Below are 22914 nucleotides of genomic sequence, written 5' to 3' on the forward strand. Positions count from 1 at the left end.
ATGTGTCAGATCGCTCCGCGCATGCGCAGCAGCACTGGCCTGATGCTGTTTTGTTGAGAGCTTGAGAACAGAGAGTGAAACTTCAAGGCTTCAGGTGAAGAGAAGATTTTAGCCTACATAGGCACATGAGGTACGATGTGCTGAATTTATGTGCATATATGTTTTCTATGGTAATATGTATCCGATAATAGTCAGATAATGTTTTATTTGTTGTAGTTAGCTGCTCAGCTAATGATCTACTGGCTAATGCTGCTGGTTTTGTTGTTTACTAAAAATCTGGTCCATCAAACTGCTTCGTGACAGTGTTCTCTGATAATCAAAATGATATCAATCTAATTTGACCTGAAATATCAAGCGGTGTTTTAGAGATATGGAGAGTTTTTTTGCACACACCTTTAGTTCTAATCAAATTTTCTTACAAAAACATGTTTGTTAGTATATATGCGTGACCCTTGACCTTTATCACGTAGAGTTCTATTAGGTGATGTTTTCAAAGTACATGTCATGTAATTTCAGACGTGGACCTCTAAATTCCATCCATTAAAATTAAAGAAACTTTATTTAATTGCTTTCTTTTACTTTGTTTTTCAGTTTGTTTTCACAAGCTGCTGGATCAAATTTGTAGATCAAATGGTTTTACACTAAAATTAAAGCATGAAAATGATATGAAGCCACAGCGATAAAGAGTTCTTTTCTCTGTACAGTTTGCAGACGTGTCCTGGTCCTGTCATGAGATCTTGGCCGGCCCCTGCGTGCCCCTCCTGCAGTTGATGACTCTGCAGCCGGTGTGGAGATGACGGACAGTGTCAGAGCGTTTCTCCGCAGTGTTGCGACGGTCAGCACCTAATTTTATTTCTAATAAACGTTATGAGTTAAAGTGGTGGTTCAGGGTTTTGGACATCGGACCTCATTTCCAAGTTAGCCTGGGTGTTATTTATCAGTGGAGACACTTTTCAAAAATGTTCTTCCAGTGTCATAGTTCGCCGGTGCTAGGCTAGCACAAGTCAACGGTATCCGCTAGCCGTCCATTAGACACAGTTTTACTCACTCCACATATCCAAAAGCAAATACATTATAACGCCAGACTATCGATGTAAATGTTTGTTGAGAGAATAATGTTAGTAATCAAACTACTCTTGCATCGCATTGCAATAGTTATACTTTGTTCCCTGTGTTTATTAGCACCTTCTACAGCAGCGGCGGAGTGATATTTAGTTATCTAGACAACTGAGAGAGTGGAAACTTTTTGGTGACCATCTATTTGGTTTATTTTTACAATTTGGAAATGCACACCTGAATCACCATGTTGGCAATTCCTTCGTTTACAATCAAATGTTTCAATATCGTTGTTCAAGGCTACTACTTGCTAGCTAGACGTCCGGACTGTAGTGCGCTTCTGTTCTGTGTTTTCTTTTGGGCGCAGTACTACTAACCGGAGCAAAGTAAACTTCCGCCGCTGCTGAGAAACTAGTTCCTGTAAATGTAATGCGATCATTGAGATGCAAGAGTAGTTTGATTTCTAACATTATTCTCTCAACAGACATTTACATCGATAGTCTGGCGTTATAATGTATTTGCTTTAGGTGTGCTGTGGAGTGAGTAAAACTGTGTTTAATGGCAGGCTAGCAGATACCGTTGACTCGCGCTAGCCTAGCACCGGCGAACTATGACACTGGAAGAACATTTTTGAAAAGTGTCTCCGCTCATAAATAACACCCAGGCTAACTTGGAAATGAGGTCCGATGTCCAAAATCCTGAACCACCACTTTAATGTCTCATGACTTGAATGATATCTACATTATAAGTTTGCATTTGGTTCAAAACAGAACGTTTTTTGTTTTACATTAAGATCAGCAGTGTTCTGTACAAAATTACATAAAAACATTACATTCTAAATATAATAAAATACTAATTTATATATATTTAGAAACAGAAAGTTTCTAAAAGTTTAATAAATAATTACAAATATTAATTATTGAGAATATATTTAGATCTATTCATCAAAAATCCTGTAAAAATAATCACTGTTTCCACAAGTTTTTTCAACATCTATAATAGTCAGAAATGTGTCTTGATCATCATATTATAGTGATTTCTGAAGGATCATGTGACACTGAAGACTGGAGTAATGATGCTGAAAATTCAGCTTTGATCACAGGAATAAATGACATTTTAAAAATATTAAAATAGAAAACGGTTGTTTTAAGCTGTAATAATATCTCACAATATTACTGTATTCATTATATTTATAATCAAATAACATAATTCGATCGATTTTTAACGTCATTCACACAAGTTTCTGTCAATCTAAGTGGCAATCTTATTGTTTAATCTCAGGGGATCAAGGACTCCATCCTGGGCATTGGAACCATTTCCAAGCTCGATGCTCGGATCCAGCAGAAGAGGGAGGAGCAGAGGAGGCGCAGGACATGCGGGGTTCTGGCGATGAGGCGGGCTCAGAGCGAGGAACGAAAACAGGACAGGTAAATGTGCCAGTCTATGCCAGCGGTTCTCAAAGTGTGGGGTATAGAGATGTGACAAGTGACTACAGTGGCTCAATCTTAAGTTTATCAAGCGATGAGAAGCGCAGCGCTTCTGTGTTGTACGTCACACACATCACACACACATCACACACACATGACCAGCGTCGGCCAATAGTGAGCCTGCGTGTGACGTACAACACAGAAGCGCTGCGCTGTTACACTAGTGAACTCACTCGTCGCCCACAGAGAAGGACATCAATAGTTGAAATAAAGTCGTTATTTTTGTTTGTTTTTGCGCACAAAAAGTATTCTCGTCGCTTGATAAACTTAAGATTGAGCCACTGTAGTCACTTGGACTATTTTAACGATGTCTTTAATAACTTTTCGGGGAACAAGTTTCAATCCCTTAGAAGCCTATGGAGGAGTGATCCAGCTCTCAGATTTTATCAAAAATATCTTAATTCGTGTTCCGAAGATGAACGAAGGTCTTACGGGGTTGAACAACATGAGGGAGAGTAATTACCATTTTTGGGTGAACTATCCCTTTAACATGAGAGGTCCTGATAAAATGTTTCTTCACTTTTTTCTTTAACAGTGAACCGAAACTAGCAAGTCGAATTTTCCAGTGCTGTGCCTGGAATGGAGGCGTATTTTGGGTACGTTTCTCTGTCTCTTGTTGGTCAGCCATGTTTTGATATGTGTGTTTCACTATTATATTAATATAAATCTCATTTCTTTTATCTCACAGCTAAGTCTGTTCCTGTTTTATCGCGTGTTTATCCCACTGCTGCAGTCCATCACCGCTAGAATCATAGGTACACGCCTCTTTTATAGAAGTTTCATGCCATATACTCCAGATATTTCTTTGTTTTTAAGCTTCTCCTGCTGATCTGTTGTCAGGTGACCCTTCTCTGCACGGTAATGTTTGGTCCTGGCTGGAGTTCATTCTGACGTCTGTGTTCAGCGCTCTCTGGGTTCTGCCTCTCTTTGTGCTTAGCAAGATAGTCAACGCCATTTGGTTCCAGGTGAGAGTATTTTTCACACATGGTTTTGATCCTGTATTGTGTAGAAACCAGAATTCTTTTAATCAAGCAGTTTAGTAGAGCAAAACACAATCTAGTAGGCATACTGGACACTTCCAGATAAGTGAGTTGAGGCAAGTTGGAGCTAAACTCTGCAGGAAAGTGGAAACCCCTGGTCTAGATATATATATACACACCGCCGTTCAAAAGTTTGGGGTCGGTAAGATATTTAATGTTTTTAAAAGAAGTCTCTTCTGCTCACCAAGGCTGCATTTATTAGATTATAAAATTACAAAACAAATATGAAATATTATTTCAATGTAAATCAGCTGTTTTCTATGTGAATATATAGTAAAGTGTAATTTATTCCTGTGATCAAAGCTGAATTTTCAGCATCATTACTCCAGTCTTCAGTGTCACATGATCCTTCAGAAATCACTATAATATGATGATTTGATGATCAAGAAACATTTATGATTATTATCAATGTTGAAAACATTTTTTTCAGGATTCTTTGATGAACAGAAAGTTCAAAACAACAGCATTTATTTGAAATAGAATCTTTTGTAACATTATAAATGTCTTTACTGTCACTTTTGATCAATTTAATTCCTCCTCGATGAATAAAAGTATTGATTTATTTAATTTATTTCCCCCCAAAAATAAAATAAAAAGTTTTGAACGGTGTTTAATGTTACAAAAGATTCTATTCCAGATAAATGCTGTTCTTCTGAACTTTCTGTTCATCAAAGAATCCTGAAATAAAAATGTAAATAACTGTTTTCAACATTGATAATAATCATAAATGTTTCTTGATCATCAAATCATCATATTATAGTGATTTCTGAAGGATCATGTGACACTGAAGACTGGAGTAATGATGCTAAAAATTCAGCTTTGATCACAGGAATAAATTACACTTAACTATATATTCACATAGAAAACAGCTGATTTACATTGAGATAATATTTCACAATATTACTGGGTTCGTTTTGTATTTTTAATCTAATAAATGCAGCTTTGGTGAGCAGAAGAGACTTCTTTTAAAAACATTAATAATCTTACCGACCCCAAACTTTTGAACGGCGGTGTATATATATATATATGTATGTATGTTTTATAACATTTAGAATGTAGAGTTGTGAGTTTTGTTATGTTGTGTTGGGCAGGACATTGCTGATCTGGCGTTTGAAGTGTCTGGACGTAAAGCTCAGTCTTTTCCCAGCGTCAGTAAGATCATTGCAGACATGCTCTTCAATCTCCTGCTCCAGGCGCTGTTCCTCATACAGGTAGAAGATCGCTGAAACCGTGATGCGATTCACTCAACTTGGCCATTTTTCTCTCTGCCTTTTTCAAACTCGCCTCCTGCGCTTGTTGATCTTATTCTTTTTTAGGGATGGATTGTGAGTCTCTTCCCCATTGATGCCATTGGTCAGCTGGTCAGTCTCCTGCACATGTCTCTGCTCTACTCGCTTTACTGCTTTGAATATCGCTGGTTTAATCATGGTAAGCTTTGCTCATCTAATCAATTTTACATCAGATCAGCTTTCTGTCTAAACTTTGTTTTTTTATTTCTTCTGAAGGGATTGAGATGCACCAAAGGCTGTCAAACATTGAGAGAAACTGGCCGTATTATTTTGGTTTTGGTTTGCCCATGGCACTTCTGACTGCGCTGCCCTCTTCATACATCATAAGGTACAGTCAGAGTCTATTTCAACTAATACTAACTCTGCTGGTGGGGTCCTCAATGCTGTATGATTTATCTTCAATTATTTATAGTTTTTATTTTATTTTTATGTTTTCAACCACTCTGTATTGCCATTCTATGGGGCTTTTTACACGACACTGGTTTCAACTAAAATCTGAACTTTTTATGCGTTCCATTAATGTACAGGACAACAGTGTTTTGGGGGCCTGAAAACACAAACTTTTGAAAACGGGTTTCAAAGTGCAAGTTTTTGAAAAGATACCGTTACTGTCTCCATGAAAAATACAAAAATGTGAATTTGTGACGGCGACGCCATGCACATGCGTATTACGTGTTCAGTCTTTAGGCGTATAGTTTTTCCTTTACAAAGTGACATCGCCAACTACTGGCCAGGCAGCAGAATACAGCGTTTTTGTAGTTTTTGCAGGTCCGTGTGAAACGGTATCGTTTTGACAATGATGTCGTCTGTACGCGAAAAACTTCCACTTTTAGTTTTAGTTATCGTGTGAACGTACCCTGTGAGACAAACGTCTGAATTTTTTGTTTCATTATTGTATTTCTGAGACATCCCTAGTGTTTTCCTCTGCTAAAATGTTTAGTATTATAGCAGCATGGATAATGTATCATTTGTATCTTGCTCTCTTTTCCTCCAGCGGCTGTTTGTTCTCCATTCTCTTCCCGCTTTTCATCATCAGTGCTAATGAAGCAAAAACCCCAGTCAAACTCTAGTAAGTATTTGCATGTTTTTGTTTTGAATATTATTTACGAAAAAGCAGCGATTTTAATGTTCTACATCATTGTTTTTTCCAACGTCGCAGCCACTTCCAGCTCCGCCTCTTTTCCCTGGTCGTCCTCATCAGTAACAAACTGTTCCACAAGACAGTTCACATGCAGAGCTCCATCACGACGTCCACGTCCACAGAGAAACTGCCCTCGCCTCACGTGTCCCCAATGCGCCCTCTACCCCCCCAGTGACCTCTACCCCCCCAGTGACCTCTACCCCCCCAGTGACCTCTACCCCCCCAGTGACCTCTGCCCCCCAGCGACCTCTACCCCCCCAGTGACCTCTGCCCTCGCCTCACGTGTCCCCAACGCGCCCTCTACCCCCCCAGTGACCTCTACCCCCCAGCGACCTCTACCCCCCAGTGACCTCTGCCCTCGCCTCACGTGTCCCCAACGCGCCCTCTACCCCCCAGTGACCTCTACCCCCCCAATGACCTCTAAACCCCCCCAGTGACCTCTGCCCCCCCAGTGACCTCTGCCCTCGCCTCACGTGTCCCCAACGCGCCCTCTACCCCCCCAATGACCTCTACCCCCCCAGTGACCTCTGCCCCCCCAGTGACCTCTGCCCTCGCCTCACGTGTCCCCAACGCGCCCTCTACCCCCCCAGTGACCTCTGCCCCCCAGTGACCTCTGCCCCCCCAGTGACCTCTGCCCTCGCCTCACGTGTCCCCAACGCGCCCTCTACCCCCCCAGTGACCTCTACCCCCCCAGTGACCTCTAAACCCCCCCCATTGACCTCTAACCCCCCCTAACCCCCCCCGCGACCTCTACCCCCCCCCAGTGACCTCTGCCCCCCCAGTGACTCTGCCCCCCCCCGACCTCTTTCAGGATTCCTCAGTTTGTTCAGGTTGAGAGAGTCGGGCGGATAGGAAAACGATTAGGTTCGCATCATCTGAATTTGAAAGTGTGTGTCGATGTTCTTCTGTGGGATGAATCGGACGGGTTAGTGTTGTAATTGGCTGGTGTTCAAGACTGGATACACACAAGGTCATGATTCTCTGTGTGATTTGTTTTTTTGGACTATTTTTGTACCCATGATGTGCCATTTGGGAGATTTGTAGAGACAGCACAAAGACCTCAGCATGCACATTTCCTGTGAACTGGCCCACCCTCTTCTTTTAGGCCCTGTAGTTTCTATCTTTCCTCATTTTATCTATTTATGGCCTTCTTTTTAATTTTATGTAATGACTTTTTCTGCCTTGTGTGGCCCAGACAAATGATAATGTGATTATCAGTTAACACTAAGCTCTATGACATGCTTTAGTTAATGAAAGGGCCCCAACTTCCCCCAATGGTTTGTTTTTCTGCACTGAAAACTGAACTAGATGATCAAAAATTAAAAAAAGAAACGATCAAATTGAAAGGCATCTTTATGTAAGAGATGTTTCTTGATCTAAAACGTTATCTGCTAAACTTTTTAAAGCTCATTACTTTATTGACTAGACATCATCTTAATGGAATAGTTCAGCCAAAAATGAAAATTGCATCATTTATTCTGTTATCTGTGGAACACATAAAAAGAGATTTTGCAGAGTGTTCATGCTGTTCAATCACTATATACTTTTGTTGTATGAAAAAGAGCCGTGTAAACGTTTTGTGTTCCACAGATGAATAACATTTGGAATTACAGGAGAGTGAATAATTGATGACAGAATTTTGTTTTTTGGTTAAAATATTCTAATAATGTAAAACTCAAAAGGGAGCTGCTTTTTATTTCACTTCTTTTATAATGTGTTTTTATTTCGGGAATACCATGTCAACATGATCCAGTGTCATCTGTAATGGTTCGGGGATGATTTTCAACAGTATGCACAAGTGTTATTCCTCTGCTGCTGTCAGGTGACACTGCCAAACTGTGTGACACGCGAGAAACTGTTCTTTTAATGATCACGGATCCAGTTCCCGATGAATTCTGGCATGTCAAGTGGATATCTACTGTGGTGTGTGTTCCTGGAGTTCAGTACCTGAAACATGTTTTTGAACATTTGAAACTGAAGCACATGATAAACGCCTGTTTTGATGTCATTGTATCTGTGGGGGGGGGGTGTGTGTATTTTAAAAGGGTTGTAATTATTGTCAGGAGTCCATAGTGTTACACCTACAGACAGATATTTGTGAGTGACATTTTGTAAAAGTATTACATTTATTTCAATAAATTTGGTCTGTATACAGTACTTGTTTAGAGTGGACTTATTACATTTTACGTTTATGCATTTTGCAGATGTTCCTAACAAAAGTGACCCATGACTTTTGCTCTGCTGTTTGAGCTACAGTAATGTTTTATTATATAGTGCCGTCAAATCGAGTAATCGCATCTAACATAGAAGTTTGTCTATATAATTGATGCATTATAATTTCATGTATCAGTCACAATACATCAGACGACTCAAGTCACTTTCTGTTGCAAGACAACTATCCTAAATCAACACTTTGCTTTAGAATTATACAAAGCTTCATGAAAATACTTTTTCCCTTCTTGACATTATGAACGTGTACGTGAAATGTTATCTAATGATTAAAATAACATAAATATATTATGATACTTGATACTTGACATGAAACTTGAAAGTTAAACTCCAAGTTTTGAAGTTGACTTGAGTGCAGCATGGACTCCACAGTGCTGACTGTCTTTCTCGCATTAGGACACGTCATATGTGGAGCGCCATGCGGAACTCGTCCTCTTGACACACTTGAATGACATCTCGAAGACCAATCAGCGGAAGCCGTTCTTGTGGAATTACGACGCTGAGCCAATTAGCGCCTTCTCTACGTGGATGGGCGGGACTTGAACGCAGAGAGGGTTGTGTGTGAGAGTGTAGAAAGGCTGGAGTGAGTGAACCGCCGATGAATAAGACTGGTAATTGTGCAAATTTATAATTTTTAAGCTCATTTATCGCAACTATACGGGTTTGTCGTCATTATACTTACTCGTATGCATTAAATAAAACATTTACATATGACAAAATAGCTTGTGAAAGTGTGACATAGGTGTGATATTAGCTAGCAGCTAATAAGCTAATGAAGACTTTGTTAGTTAATTTTCACGAATAGTTTGTCAGGAAAACACAGTGTTAACGTGCACGTTGATGCTCTCTGAATTGATTTATCTGCCTGTACGTATGAGTTTAAGTATGAGTTATTAGGATTATGCATAGGAATCGTGCACATACTGACTCTTCCTGATTTCACAGAGACTTTACACTTTAATAGATGATAAAATGTGCAGATTGATCGAACTTCTTTACCTCTAAAATTCGTATTTGACGCTTAATGGATTTAGAAAAACCTCTTTCATCAGGTAAAGTAAATAAATAACAGAACTGCATAATCATTTAGAAGTTTAAATCTGGAAAAATGTGATTATAGCTTGTCCATAGTTAGTCCTATCCTACACCGGTCTCGCATTTTCTCCCTCCTGAAGTGTTATATTTTAAGTTACAATTCAACATGCTGTTGTTGTCCCTTTTGTCAGGTATCAAGAGTTAGTTCTGCCTCCTGTGTGTTAAGATGACGAAGATGGGCTTCCTGCGACTGTCCTATGAGAAACAGGACACCCTGCTGAAGCTGCTCATCCTGTCTATGGCAGCCGTCCTGTGTGAGTGGATAATGTGCCTTTATATCAGATCTCCTGACTGGATGCGTACTGTCCTCTAATCCTGCTCATTTTCCTCCAGCGTTCTCCACCAGATTGTTCTCCGTGTTGCGGTTCGAGAGCGTCATCCATGAGTTTGATCCGTAAGTACAGCTTTCGGGTTGTTATTTTAACAGCATCCCAAGAACCTGTTTAACTGAGTTTTCTGTTTGTTTAATGACAGGTATTTCAATTACCGGACCACTCGCTTCTTGACAGAAGAGGGTTTTTACAAATTCCACAACTGGTTTGATGATCGGGCTTGGTATCCACTTGGGAGGATTATAGGAGGCACCATCTATCCCGGTACAGCAGACGGACACTCATTTCTAAATTTAAAGCAACATAAGGTTTCTGTGTTTTTTTGAGCCAAGTACCAAATCTGAGAATGCTTTAGTCATCATGCTGCAACAATGGCATTTTATTTAATTAAATGTTGCCCTGGAAAATAATATTTCCAGTAGAGAGGAATTCCTGTTGGCAGTGCTGATGTCACTTCCTTTATATTATTATTGCACAAACATTAAAGAGACCTCTAACCATTTGGATTAATAGGATAGTTCAGTCAAAAAAGAAAACTGTCATCATTTACTCACCCTGTTGTTCCAAACCTGTATGCGTTTCTTTCTTCCGTTGAACACAAAATAAGATATTTTGAAGAATGTTGGTAACCAAACAGTTGACGGCAGTTTGTTACTCCAGTGACATTTATTTATTTACCACTTTATATAATAGATTGCTTTAAAGCAAGCAGCTTCGCGGTATTAAACAGGAAAAAATAGTGTCAGTGTTGCTTTTGTTACAATAACAACTTCGATTTCTACTATAAAGAAGCTCTCCAGTTAGTTTGAAATGACGTCACACCAGTTTGTTTATAGATTTAGCTTTAAAGGACAATTCCGGGCAAAAATGAACCTAGTGCTAAATAACACATGGGTACCGAGTCAAACGTTCTCTGGGATGCGTTTTCATGATAATTGAATGTACCCAGTTTTAACTTTAGTTTTAGTTTAACCACAGATTAGCTTATAATGCTAGTGTATGGCCGGAATTGTCCTTTAAGTATTAGGGGTGTAAATCGGAGCCTACATGACGATTCGATACCGATTTCTTAAGCCTACGATTCGATTATTTTCGATACTTCAGAATTCCCCGCGATACGATTCGATTCAATAATCGATATTTTTACATGATATCTATTAAGTTTCAAATAAATCAACAAAAATGTTTATAATTTGCCTTTTATAGAGAATACAGGAACCGTATTCTATTCACATAATGTGTATGTTGTGCTCAATGCACTGCAAGTAGAACAGCAATTATAACAGTTACTGCATACAGTTCAAAACTTGATTCTATCGAATCCTGGTGCGTTTCCGTGCATCTTACGTCATCGCAAACGTGCACGACGCATGATAGAAAACAGAACGCGGGTCAATATATTGTGTTTTTTTATTTTATTTGCTGCTATTATGCACAGCTGAGTGAACAACACCGGTTTACTGTGTGTCGCATTTGGCTTTTTGCTGATTGCAAACGCGGGAGACAGTGAATTTCCATTAATGTGTCGCCCTGAGTCCACGCGCTATGTGTGTGTGAATACACTGCAGACTCTCTCTCGCTCTTATCCAAGGTAAATAACAACACTATCATCCATTACATGTGTTTTATTTAACTAAATACATCATAATCAGCTGAAAAGCATGCGCAGGTCACTTACTTCCTGAACAAGTGCGCACCCGAGTCCGTGATGTTTTCACATTCACGCGAGCCGCGACACGGTTCGAGTGCAACCGAACTCAGCGCACCTCCTCCAGGCAGTCTCGGGTTCGGTACCCAGTGTGCACCCGGGTCCGCATGACAGACAGCGTTTACATAATTAGGGATTTTTCCTGCGAACCGTGCCCGTTCCGTTCCGAGTTGGTGTGAAAGCACCCTAGACTTTTCTAGTAAGCTGTTGAAGTAGCCTTTTGTACACGTTAGCGCTTGTTTGTTTAACTTACGTTAGTAACTGCTAGCTTGGAATTCGCCGACTAAGTGACTGACGGTGCTTTCACACTGGCAGTTTAGTTCGGTGACTAACTAACGTTAGCCCAGTGCATAACAACAAGCGTTTGTACGCATATGAACGGATGCTGAAAATAGACAGGCGGGAAAACAAACACATTAATCGATACTCTTGCGGACGCATCGATGCATCGAATCGTCGGCTGTATAATCGATGCATCGATACGAATCGATTAATATTTACACTCCTAATAAGTATATCTGGCATTTAAACTTTAATGTGTAACAGATACATTAAATTGTTTAGTATCATTACTTTAATGTACTTGATTGGACTTTTTTTGCCTAATGAACATCAAAACTAGCAGAGATCTCATAAACATGAACCATATTTCGGGATTCTGACTAGCAACACCCTAGCAACCAGCCAGAGAGCTTGGCATCCTCATAGCAACAGGCTAAAACCACTTTAAACACTAGCTTCGGTATAGCAACCACCGTCATTTTGTTGGTGACTTTTGCATCCATTTAAAACCTATACATCACAGTATAGAATACAGCTCCTTTTGCCAAATGAAATGTCATGTTTCTTCTTTTTTGTCTGCAGGGTTGATGATTACATCTGCGGCTCTGTATCACGTGCTGCACTTCTTCCACATCACAATCGACATCCGCAATGTGTGTGTGTTTCTTGCCCCTCTGTTCTCCTCCTTCACCGCTATAGTCACCTACCACTTCACCAAAGAGCTCAAGGTGAGCTGAACCCCATCACGCCCTGATCACTGCTTCCTGCTCATAATTCATCTAAAGCCTAGCCCACACTGAAAGATTTTAAAAATATTATAACATTTTCAAAATGTAGAAGACCTCAAACCTGGTGGTAAATAAAGTCACGGATTTAAAGGTGCATTGTGTAATATTTCTGAGGATCTATTGACAGAAATGCAATATCCACCGTATTCCTGCGCCCCATGACGCTTTGTGCGAATTATGGGTGTAACTTCCGGTGAGCTGTAAACAATCAGTGAAAGACTAGCTCTATGGACGCAATAATATATTTTTTTAAAACCGTGTACGACGACATATATTATTCTACTCACCCTTCAACCACTGAACATTTAAAAGGACATTTAAAAGTGTAAAAGCATAAACAAGGTACTTTCAACAGGCCGTGAAAAATCTCTGAAAAAGCAACTTTCCACCGCAAAATCGGTCGGTTAAATATCACTATGGTAATCTGTATTATGTAACATACGTTGCCTTAATAATAAAAAAATGTTTTACTTCAGCATTGCGTGATACTATTTTAAAGTGATTTCAGTCATTTTGACAGATAATAAATTGTATTTACCTGTGAAACCAAACCTGGAAAGAGACGTGAGGATTCCAGTGACTTATTAATGGTGTACATCGTAAATTAAATCGGGAGATCAGACCACAAATGTGCAGTATATATGTTGACCTTTATCATATGTTTACCTTCATCATTACAGCGAAATTCAAAAGTAAAAAAGAAAATAATCATGAGGGAAAAGAATGCAGAGCTCTTACTATAGATATTCTTATAACATGTCACGTTAAAATACCAAGTGTTACGTTATTCTCATGTTATTCTTAGATAAAAAATGAAAGAAAACTGATAGCTTAAGTCAAACTGACGGATCAGCTTTATTTGTAGGGCAACCTTATGATTTGAAATGATTCGTTTCAGTCTTTTTGAATGGGAGCTCCCAAAACCGGAAGTGCCGCCCATAATTCAAAACGTAGTAAGCCCATCAGGAATAAGGTGGATAAGATCCATAACTATGTTTACAGTGGTGTATAAAGACCTTGCATAATGAACCGTTATGTTTTTATTAGCTTAGAATGAGACATTTATATCTCCATAACCGCGGGCGCCCCCTTCTATGGAGGTCGACATATTGTGTGGTCATGTTTCTAGCGTAGCCGACAGCGAACACACAGCGCTACAGAGCGCGTTTCCTCACTACCTTGAAAAAGAAGTTTTCAGTGGTGTATAAAGACCTTACTTAATGAACCATTATATTTGTATTAGCTTAGAATGAGCAGTTTCTGTCTACACACACCGCGGGTTCCCGATCATTGAAATGTGCCGACATGTTTCTACGGTGGCCCTAAACGGACAAACGCGTTTCGTTACTATGTTGCTCTTCGTGCAAGGAAGCAAGCTTAGTTCAGCGAATAAAACACTGACACATGATGAACAAGTAACAATAATATTCGCAATAACATATAGTTTTACTGAATAATCAAGTAAACATAATTTCTTAATTTATCCTTGTAAAGAAACCTCATTGCTGAACTGCTACTCTCTGCTGTCTCAGACGATGACATCACTTCCTGTCGGCCACCGTAACTTCTGTTGGTTGCAATTCGTAACCTCACCACTAGATGCCGCTAAAAATCACACACTGCACCTTTAACAGTTTTGTTCCTTATAGTGTGTGGAGTGTCACGATATGATCAAGAACACACACCACACACTATTCCATTCACAAACAACCAGAGTCCCGACTGTGACCATGAGAAATCTCGCAAAATATCTTAGAGTCAAATGTGACTCTAGAGTAAATAAACATGGAGGACGACGGACAAAAAGAAATGCCGATAATAATGCTTGGACTGCTTTTTATAGAAAATTCAAAGAAAAAGAAAGAAAAAGGTTTGTGCTTGGCCTGCCGCACCAAGACTGTGGTTGTTATACACTTTCTTATTTGGTATCGTTTTCTTTCCATGTGACAATCTACAGAGTGTGTGTGCGTTTGTCCTCAGGGTTCCCCACACAACAGGATTCTGATCGTAAATATTCAACATGTTGGATTAGGGCTGTAACGATTCCTCGATTAAAGTCGAGTACTCGATTAAGAAAAAAATCCTCGATTGCAATTTACCCGTGTCGAGTAACCGGCAGTGGCGCGTCCCACAGACGAGCATTATTACACCGTTTTCTAAGGCTGTGTGATATATTTAAAACCATTTACAATCATAATATAGCTTAGTGCTCTTGTGAAATCTGAAGGCTGCGATTCAGTTAAATAAATAAATCCTCTGAGGATTTTTCCCACAGAGAAGCATGACGCTTTACATGCGTGCAGATTACATGTTAAAAGTACCTCAGCTCCGTTCACAGTAAACGCTGCTCACACACACTCAGTCTCTGCTGTGCTGTTTGTTTAGGTTTCCAATAACGTGCATTTGAGAACGCAAGTCGGACGCGGTTTGTGTTTCATAGTTGCACTGCTATCGTTTATATGAGCGCGCCTCGTGTTTCGCAAACTGCATCTCTGCATGCTGTGAGTGTGTGTGCCTTGTAATGTTCACTTGGAAACGCAGTGTGTGCCATCTCACTAGATTTGTAACATAACTAATTTGTAAATCTACGCCGTCACAGGAGAATACAGAAATATGTTTCTAAATATGCACATTGTTGTTCATTGCGATTTCAAAATAAAAGTTTAAACTCTCGTCTACAAAGATAAAATTGAGAAGAATTCTCGTTTAAGTTCTTACAAATTTTGCACGTTTTGATGTGCAAATGTTCTTGTTCAAGAAATTACGGTGGCTGTAGCATTTCTATCGTAAAGACGTGACCAAATATTAAAGGTTAAGTTGACATTTGAATTAAATGTTGTTTGGCCAATCTTAAACAAGGATTTGATCATGCCTTACGCCGGGTTCAGACCGGACGCGGAACGGAGGCCGCTTCCTTTCGGCGCCCATGTTAACCTATAGTGTCGTTCACACGTGAAGCGCCAGTTTCGGCGTCTGGTCTATTTTTTCCGCGAGTGATTCGCGTCAATTCCGGCAGGAAGTTACACCAAGAAACACCTGACCATCCGGTTAATTTTCAAAATATAAGCAATTTTCAAATTAAAATACCCTATAATACCCTATAATCAAAAGATATAGGGCAAAGGCTCTCCTCCTGTCTACTCGCACTGGGAAACAGGAAGAGGAAAATAGATGTGATAAATTTGAAGAGAGGATGTATATTTCAACGGTATATATACACTACTATAACTGTCTACCATATTCTCTCTCTGGCTGCGTGTGTGTCTCGACAACGGATTAATAAAAGAAGTGTACAACCTTCTTGGTTACAGAAACATGGTGTATTTATATTATGAGGTTATTTACTTACCCATGATGTAAAAAAATAGCTCTGAATAAACAACAACTGAGCAGAAGCGCTTGTCGACCTCCGAAGAATAAGCGTCTGGTGTGAACAGGCAAGCGCCGGACCGCGCGTGATTTTCCGTTCCGCGTCGCTTCAGCGTCCGGTGTGAACCCGGCGTTAGAGTAACAACAATTCACACCAGACCGCTGGCGCCTTCTACAGGCATTTGTTACTTACATAAATTATGTTTATATCATTTATTTTACATGGGTGTATTTTAACAGTGTTGTTCAATAAAACCCATATAATTACTTACTTCGATACTTTATTTGAACCAATTATTATTGCTTGTTATTATATTTGTATTTTAAGTTATTTTAAAAGCTTTTGTTAACTTGGATCTATTTTTTACCACACATTTTAATCCGATTAATCGATGGAATAATCTGTAGAATACTCGATTACTAAAATAATCGATAGCTACAACCCTATGTTGGATATTTATGATTTGAGATCGGTATGGCCTCTTAACACCTCACACCACAGGAAAATCTGGTACGATAATCTGTAGAACCATCCAGATAATCGTGACTTCACCGGGGATTGTGGGAAGGGTAGAGTTGGGCCCAAAATTGCCCGGATTATCAACTAACGGCTCAATCTAACTGAAGTAACGCTGTGTTCCAGGATGCGGGCGCAGGGCTTCTGGCTGCCGCCATGATCGCAGTCGTTCCTGGATACATCTCTCGTTCTGTGGCTGGCTCTTATGATAATGAAGGTACAGTCTTGTTTCAGAGGTATTGTGTATAATGTTATGTTTTTTTAATAGTAGTCATCAAGAAGGTTTAAAATTTCTGTCAAAACCTTTTTTAATTAAATGCTTTTCTCTTGAATTTTTAAAGAATCCTGAAAAAAATGAATCGTGGTTTGCACAAAAATATGAAGCAGCATAACTGTTTTCAACTGTGATAATGATCATAAATGATTCTTGAGCATCAGATCATCATATTATAATGATTTCTGAAGGATCATGTGACACTGAAGACTGGAGTAATGATGCTGAAAATTCAGCTTTGATCACAGGAATAAATTACACTTTTCTATATATTCACATAGAAAACAGTATTACTGTTCACAATATTACTGGGTTTGTTTTGTATTTTTAATCAAATAAATGCAGCATTGGTGAGCAGAAGAGACTTCTTTTAAAAACATTAAAAATCTTACAGACCCCAAACTTTTGAACAGCAGTGTATATGAATGTGTGTATATATATTTAAAAAATATATAATTTTGTTTCCTTTGGGAAATAAAGGAATCGCCATTTTCTGCATGCTGCTGACGTACTACATGTGGATCAAAGCAGTGAAGACGGGCTCCATTTACTGGTCATCCATGTGTGCGCTGGCTTATTTCTACATGGTGAGCCAAATTTCAGACCCATTTTTCTTTTTAGAGCAGATAATTTAATATATGTTTTCAGTTGAATCATTTTATTTAAATACACAAACAAGTGATTTCATTAACGCTAATTCTGTGTGTTGGCATCAGGTGTCCTCCTGGGGTGGTTACGTGTTTCTGATTAACCTCATCCCGCTGCACGTGCTGGTGCTGATGCTGACCGGCCGTTTCTCGCATCGCATCTATGTGGCGTATTGCACAGTCTACTGCCTGGGCACCGTCCTCTCCATGCAGATCTCTTTTGTTGGATTCCAGGTGAGGAGCTGAACATCAGCTACTAAATACGAGTAATTGACCCTTCGCTAAGCCCCGCCCTCCCTAGTTACTGTTGCTACGCCTGACAAGCTTTCGCGCTGGCACGTCTATTACAGTGTGTGTGCACCGGTGTCTGACATTCCCAATGAGAGAATTAGTAATTTTCGGCGAACATGTGAAATATCTGAGAGAGCAAGACTAAAGGGACTGCAGTGTGCATTCAAGGGATATATCCACGACAGAATATGCAACCGATTAGAGAATCATTTCATAATAATTGAAGCTAAAGCGTATAGTCCCAGCTCCCGCGCCTCATACGCTGACCATTCACATGGGAAACACACACATCGAGGAACAGCTGTGTTCGTGCACAGCAGGGTAAGAGAAATGTGAAAATAATCTAATAATCATAAATCAAACAGCTTATCCATAAATCTTGTGGAATAACACTAACACCGGGAGAGCCGCGATCGGATTGGGTTAAAGTTACTCAGTCAGGGGTAACGTTAGTAGGCCCAGTAGTTGATTTATTGTTTACAGAATTTGATAATATTGTTGTGATCATCTTGTCTGGACGAGTTTTGTACGCTGTACAAAATGGATTTAACAGGTAATAATAGAGACATTAATCTCTATTCGATATGTCCCTGTAATTATGTGATAAAAAAAATCGGTGTAATAAGTGTAGAATGAATATACATTATTATCTCTTAAATGTCACTCTTAATAGTCTTGTTTGAACTTGTTCGTTCGTCTTTGGCTCAAAGCCACTTGCTGCAAACTTTTCTTCAAGTTTATTTCAAGTGAGTGAGATAAAATATTTCAACTCAAAACAACATTTTGTGCACAATTATTTCCTAGACGTAGTTTTAAATATTGAGATCAAAGTTAATTTGCCTTGCGTTCGCTACAACAGTGTGTGATGGTCACAGGACGACTCGGCAGATTTGAAGTGTTATCACAGCGACTCTTTTTGTGCATGTTCTGCAGACAGAGTGACCATCCTCGATTAAGTTTCCCTCAGGATTTTTGTAAATGCCAAAATATGACCACACCTCAGATTTTTTTCCTCTTAAAAGGCTGAAAAATCTCCCGAGCACGCTCACCGCCTTCCGCCATTCCTTCCCGAATAAAAAAAACCCCAACATTGCGCGCCTGCGTCAGACTGTTGCTGGCTGGACAGGATTTATAGTGAGTTATTAAAATCGCGATAATCAAACACGGTTTTAATGATAATTGAATTTTAAACGATATTACTAACCGTCAGTACATTTTATCGTGGTTTATAGTGAAACCGGTAATAGTCCCATCCCTAATCCACTTCCCCGTCCGAACTTTTAGGATCCCGGATATCAGATTTGCACGATCCATACGCACAACGCTTCGGCATGTGTCCCTCGCTCGAAAGCTTGCCAGACCTCCCGCGCCTAGTTACGGTTGCAAAGACACGATTGGCCAGTGGCGGTTTTCGGGCGTGGCTTAAGCAAAGGGTCAATTGCTTTCATTATAAACGTCCAAATAGAGAAGTAATCTCTCCTGCTCTTCCTGTAGCCGGTCCAGTCCTCTGAACACATGGCTGCATTCGGAGTGTTTGGCCTGTGTCAGATTCACGCTTTCGTGGATTACCTCCGGAGCAAGCTGAACACGCAACAGTTCGAAGTGTTGTTCAAGAGTGTCATTTCGCTGGTCGGTATCATCCTGCTCTCTGCAGGCGGTGTGCTCATGCTAACAGGTAATTAAATCAAATAATTACATTCCTGAATTTAATAATAATTAAATGGGTTTTTGTTGGGGTCATTTAAATATTCTTTTTAAATAGTTTGTTTTTGTATTTGCTTATGTTAGGGACAATCTCACCTTGGACTGGCCGGTTTTACTCTCTGCTGGATCCTTCATACGCCAAGAACAACATCCCCATCATCGCCTCTGTGTCGGAGCACCAGCCCACCACCTGGTCCTCCTACTACTTCGACCTGCAGCTTCTGGTCTTCATGTTTCCAGGTACAGCAGCTTCCTGAGTTTCTTTTTTTAATATGTAACTTTTTGCCTAAAGGGACAAGGTGAAGAAAAAAAATATAAGATGGGATGAATAATTATTTGGCAATGCTTTTGCATTGTATCGCAAATATTTTGCATTCCCCCGAGAAATCTTTGTGTTCACTCGCAAGTCAAGTTTTATTTATAGAGCACAAGTTTAACACAACCGTAGTTGATCCAAAGTGCTTTCCAGTACAATAAAATCAATCAATCAAATAAAAATAAAGTGAAAAATAATAGGAAAAAAAGGAGATAAAAGTCAAGTATCAAAATCATTCAGTGTATATACATACATGCATACATACATACTAATTTAAAATACATACACATTACTTGGATGCAAGAGAGTAAAAATATGTTGAAATAAGCTGAATTTAAAGCAACCAGAGATAAAGAGGTCCTGATGTTTAAAGGTAAATTGTCCAGAGCTTTGGCGCGACTACAGAGAAAGCTCGATCACCTTTTGATTTACACAGAGAGCGAGGGACATATAAAAGTGACTGATCACAACATCTTAGTGACCTAGAAGCGGTGTAAGGGCTAATAAGATCACAGATATAATCTGGGGCCGAACTATGTTGAGCCTTGTATGCAAAAAGAAGGATCTTAAAGTCGACTCTAAATTATATTGGTAGCCAATGCAATGAGGCCAGAACAGGGGAGATATGATCCCTTTTCTTAGTTCCTGTCAACAATCTGGTGCTGAATTTTGAACCGTCTGTACCCGAGACGGTGTAGTTTGAGGTAGGCCAACATTTAGAGAATTACAGTGGTCCAAATCGAGAGGAAATTAGTGCATGAATCAAAGTTTCAAGTTTTACACTTTTGCTATAGATCAGAGTTGAAAAAAGCTACTCTTTACAACTGCATTCACATGCTTGTCAAATTGGAAAGGGGATCAAATAGACTCCAAGATTGTTTGTATGATTGTGTAGGTTGTTACTTAAGGGACCTAGCTGTGTTTTAATGGAGTTGTTGTTAGCAGCAGGACCCAGTAGAAGTACTTCGGTTTTATTTTCATTCAGTTGCAGGGAGTTATTTGTCATCCAGGTGTGAACAGGCCATTATACCCAATAGAACATGCTGTTTCTAATAGAAAATGTGTAGTTTTTTTATTATATTAAAATAACACTGCATCAGATGTTAAATCTGTCATCTCTTGTTTCTCCAGTTGGCCTTTATTACTGCTTTAACAACCTCTCTGACGCCACTATTTTCATCATCATGTACGGCGTCACCAGCATGTACTTCTCAGCTGTCATGGTAAGTAGGGGTGGGAATTGGCAAAAATGTGACGATTCGATAGTATTGCGATATTAGGGCCACGATTCAATATTATTGCGATTCTTAACATATTGCGATACAGCAAGTATTGCGATTCGATTCTGCGATATTGCGATTCATGTCTATCATATTTTTTTAAAGGCATTACAAAAAATGCCAACTCACTTCAAATGTCACATTTAATCCTGTAAACATGATCTTCTACACATTAACTGAAGTGCAAAAACTTGAAAACTTGTTCTTGAACATTCAGGACACAGGACCTTATTACAGGACAGGACGTAATTATTCTCTGAATAGTCAAGTCAAGTCATCCTCATTTATATAGCGCTTTTAACAATGTAGATTGCAGCTTTACAGAGATAAACATATAATTTAAGGTAACAGAGATTGGTTTAGTTTTATAGTGGCTCTTGAAAAATGTTTTTTCCAGCTAAAGTTAGTTTTGATTGATTCATTTCCGTCTAAATGATCATTTGTTCTTAAATTAGGGGCCGCTAAGACGACACCGTTCTCTCTAAACAGACTTTAAACGTGAACCTGTGATAGAATAGGAGACATCTCACATGAATGATGAGCTCCCAGCACATAACTTAAAATTATTTAAATACAATAGAGTAACATAAACCTGAGAATAATCATAAAACCGAAATTTACCCACACTTTCGATTTGAAAGAAGACAGAGCGTCGTGTACAACCGGTTGTAATAGTGAAGCCATTTTCATTTGAATTTGCTGTTCACCGCAACAAGCGCCACCTTGTGGATGTAATACGCTAGTGTAAATGATCAGAGTAAACTCTGAGAAAACCATTTTATAATAAAATATTGCTATACTTTGCGCTACTGTATCAATATAATATCGCTATACTGAACAGAATTGATTTTTTCCACCAGTAATGGTAAAACACTTTTACTTCATTTTGGTATTTCAATTGGTTTATTGATATAGCTCTGACTCTAGTTTGATCTGTTCTGCTCAGGTGCGGCTCATGTTGGTCCTGGCCCCCGTCATGTGCATCCTGTCTGGCATCGGCGTTTCTCAGGTCCTCACCACCTACATGAAGAACCTGGATGTCAGCCGACCGGACAAGAAATCCAAGAAGCAGCAGGACTCCACCTACCCAATCAAGAATGAGGTACGATCAATGCTCGGTTTAATCTTTCTCAGTTCTGCTTCTTTTTTATTCTTTATTGAACATGTTAAAAGACAACAACAAAAACTAAATCAATCAATCAATCAACAAAAAAAAAAACAGTCATGTTCAAAGCGGATAGGAAGAAGTTAGTGTAACTTTTCTTGTCGTACCCCCACTTCAATTATATATTTTAGCTACTTAAATAGTTTGGGTCACTGAGATATTCAAGCTAAATAAAAATCAACAAAAAAATAAAATCACTGTTCCAGCTCATATCCATCTACGATTCTTTTTTAAATAGAAATTTCAGTTGCAATAAGTTTTTACATAACTTTAAATCATTATTACTGTTGTTCAGTTTTTAAACAGTGGAACTTACTATTTGTTCGAATTAACGGTTTACTAAACACTGATATTCCTCTGAAATTGCATGTTTTCTCTCAGTTGAAAAAGCTGTTGGATATTTCTAGGCAATTGGTTGTCATGTGCTCTAAAACTATTTGAATAGTTTTGTAGTCAATCAAATATTTAAACTTTCATATTTGGAGTTTAATGACCAGTGGTTCTCTGTATGTAGTTTTATGTATGATTCGAATAGCTCTTTTTTTGTAGGATGAAGATTGGGTTTGTTTATTGCTTGTGTCATAGAGAGCCTAAGCCCCGCCCCTCCGCTTCCGGCTCATCGGACCTTATTTCGGAAAAAATATGTATGGTAGTCAATGGCGAGAGACAACTTATCTTTTTATTCCGTCTGAACTGTGCCCTGAATTACACATATGATGTTTGTCAATTTAAAAGATAATTATGAAAGTCAGGAAAGTCACAGTTTGTCATAAAACAGAAGAGTAACATTTAGTTTTATGTGAAAATCGCTCCATGAACTACATCTCTCGTCTCGCACTATGTACGTCACCAAGCTCGTGTGTGTGCAGTCTGCTACAAAACACACAGGCATGACGGCGTAACG

At 39.2% G+C, this 22914-nt stretch overlaps 2 protein-coding genes across 2 annotated transcripts in view; both read left to right on the plus strand.

Moving 5' to 3' along the window:
- Positions 1–4: 4 nt before the first annotated feature.
- Positions 5–8170, plus strand: ei24 (EI24 autophagy associated transmembrane protein). The gene is made up of 11 exons (XM_077195674.1): positions 5–130; positions 705–835; positions 2338–2483; positions 3079–3139; positions 3232–3298; positions 3384–3508; positions 4675–4794; positions 4900–5011; positions 5089–5200; positions 5867–5941; positions 6032–8170. Exons 2-11 carry the CDS (start codon positions 794–796, stop codon positions 6186–6188), a joined length of 1017 nt encoding a protein of 338 aa, XP_077051789.1. The 5' UTR covers positions 5–130; positions 705–793; the 3' UTR covers positions 6189–8170.
- A 468-nt stretch (positions 8171–8638) lies between these two features.
- stt3a (STT3 oligosaccharyltransferase complex catalytic subunit A) overlaps positions 8639–22914 on the plus strand; it is a 19932-nt gene continuing 5656 nt past the window's right edge. Inside the window, exons 1-12 of the mRNA XM_077195664.1 lie at positions 8639–8853; positions 9469–9591; positions 9671–9731; positions 9812–9933; positions 12242–12387; positions 16460–16550; positions 17088–17194; positions 17324–17488; positions 19040–19220; positions 19334–19489; positions 20697–20788; positions 21792–21947. Coding sequence (XP_077051779.1) covers positions 9504–9591; positions 9671–9731; positions 9812–9933; positions 12242–12387; positions 16460–16550; positions 17088–17194; positions 17324–17488; positions 19040–19220; positions 19334–19489; positions 20697–20788; positions 21792–21947 — 1365 coding nt within the window. The 5' untranslated portion in view covers positions 8639–8853; positions 9469–9503. The remainder of the gene's footprint in view (positions 8854–9468; positions 9592–9670; positions 9732–9811; positions 9934–12241; positions 12388–16459; positions 16551–17087; positions 17195–17323; positions 17489–19039; positions 19221–19333; positions 19490–20696; positions 20789–21791; positions 21948–22914) is intronic.

Source organism: Siphateles boraxobius, unplaced genomic scaffold, assembly GCF_051911475.1.
Source record: "Siphateles boraxobius isolate OS27281-9 unplaced genomic scaffold, OSU_SipBor_1 34, whole genome shotgun sequence".
Classification (NCBI taxonomy): Eukaryota; Metazoa; Chordata; class Actinopteri; order Cypriniformes; family Leuciscidae; genus Siphateles; species Siphateles boraxobius.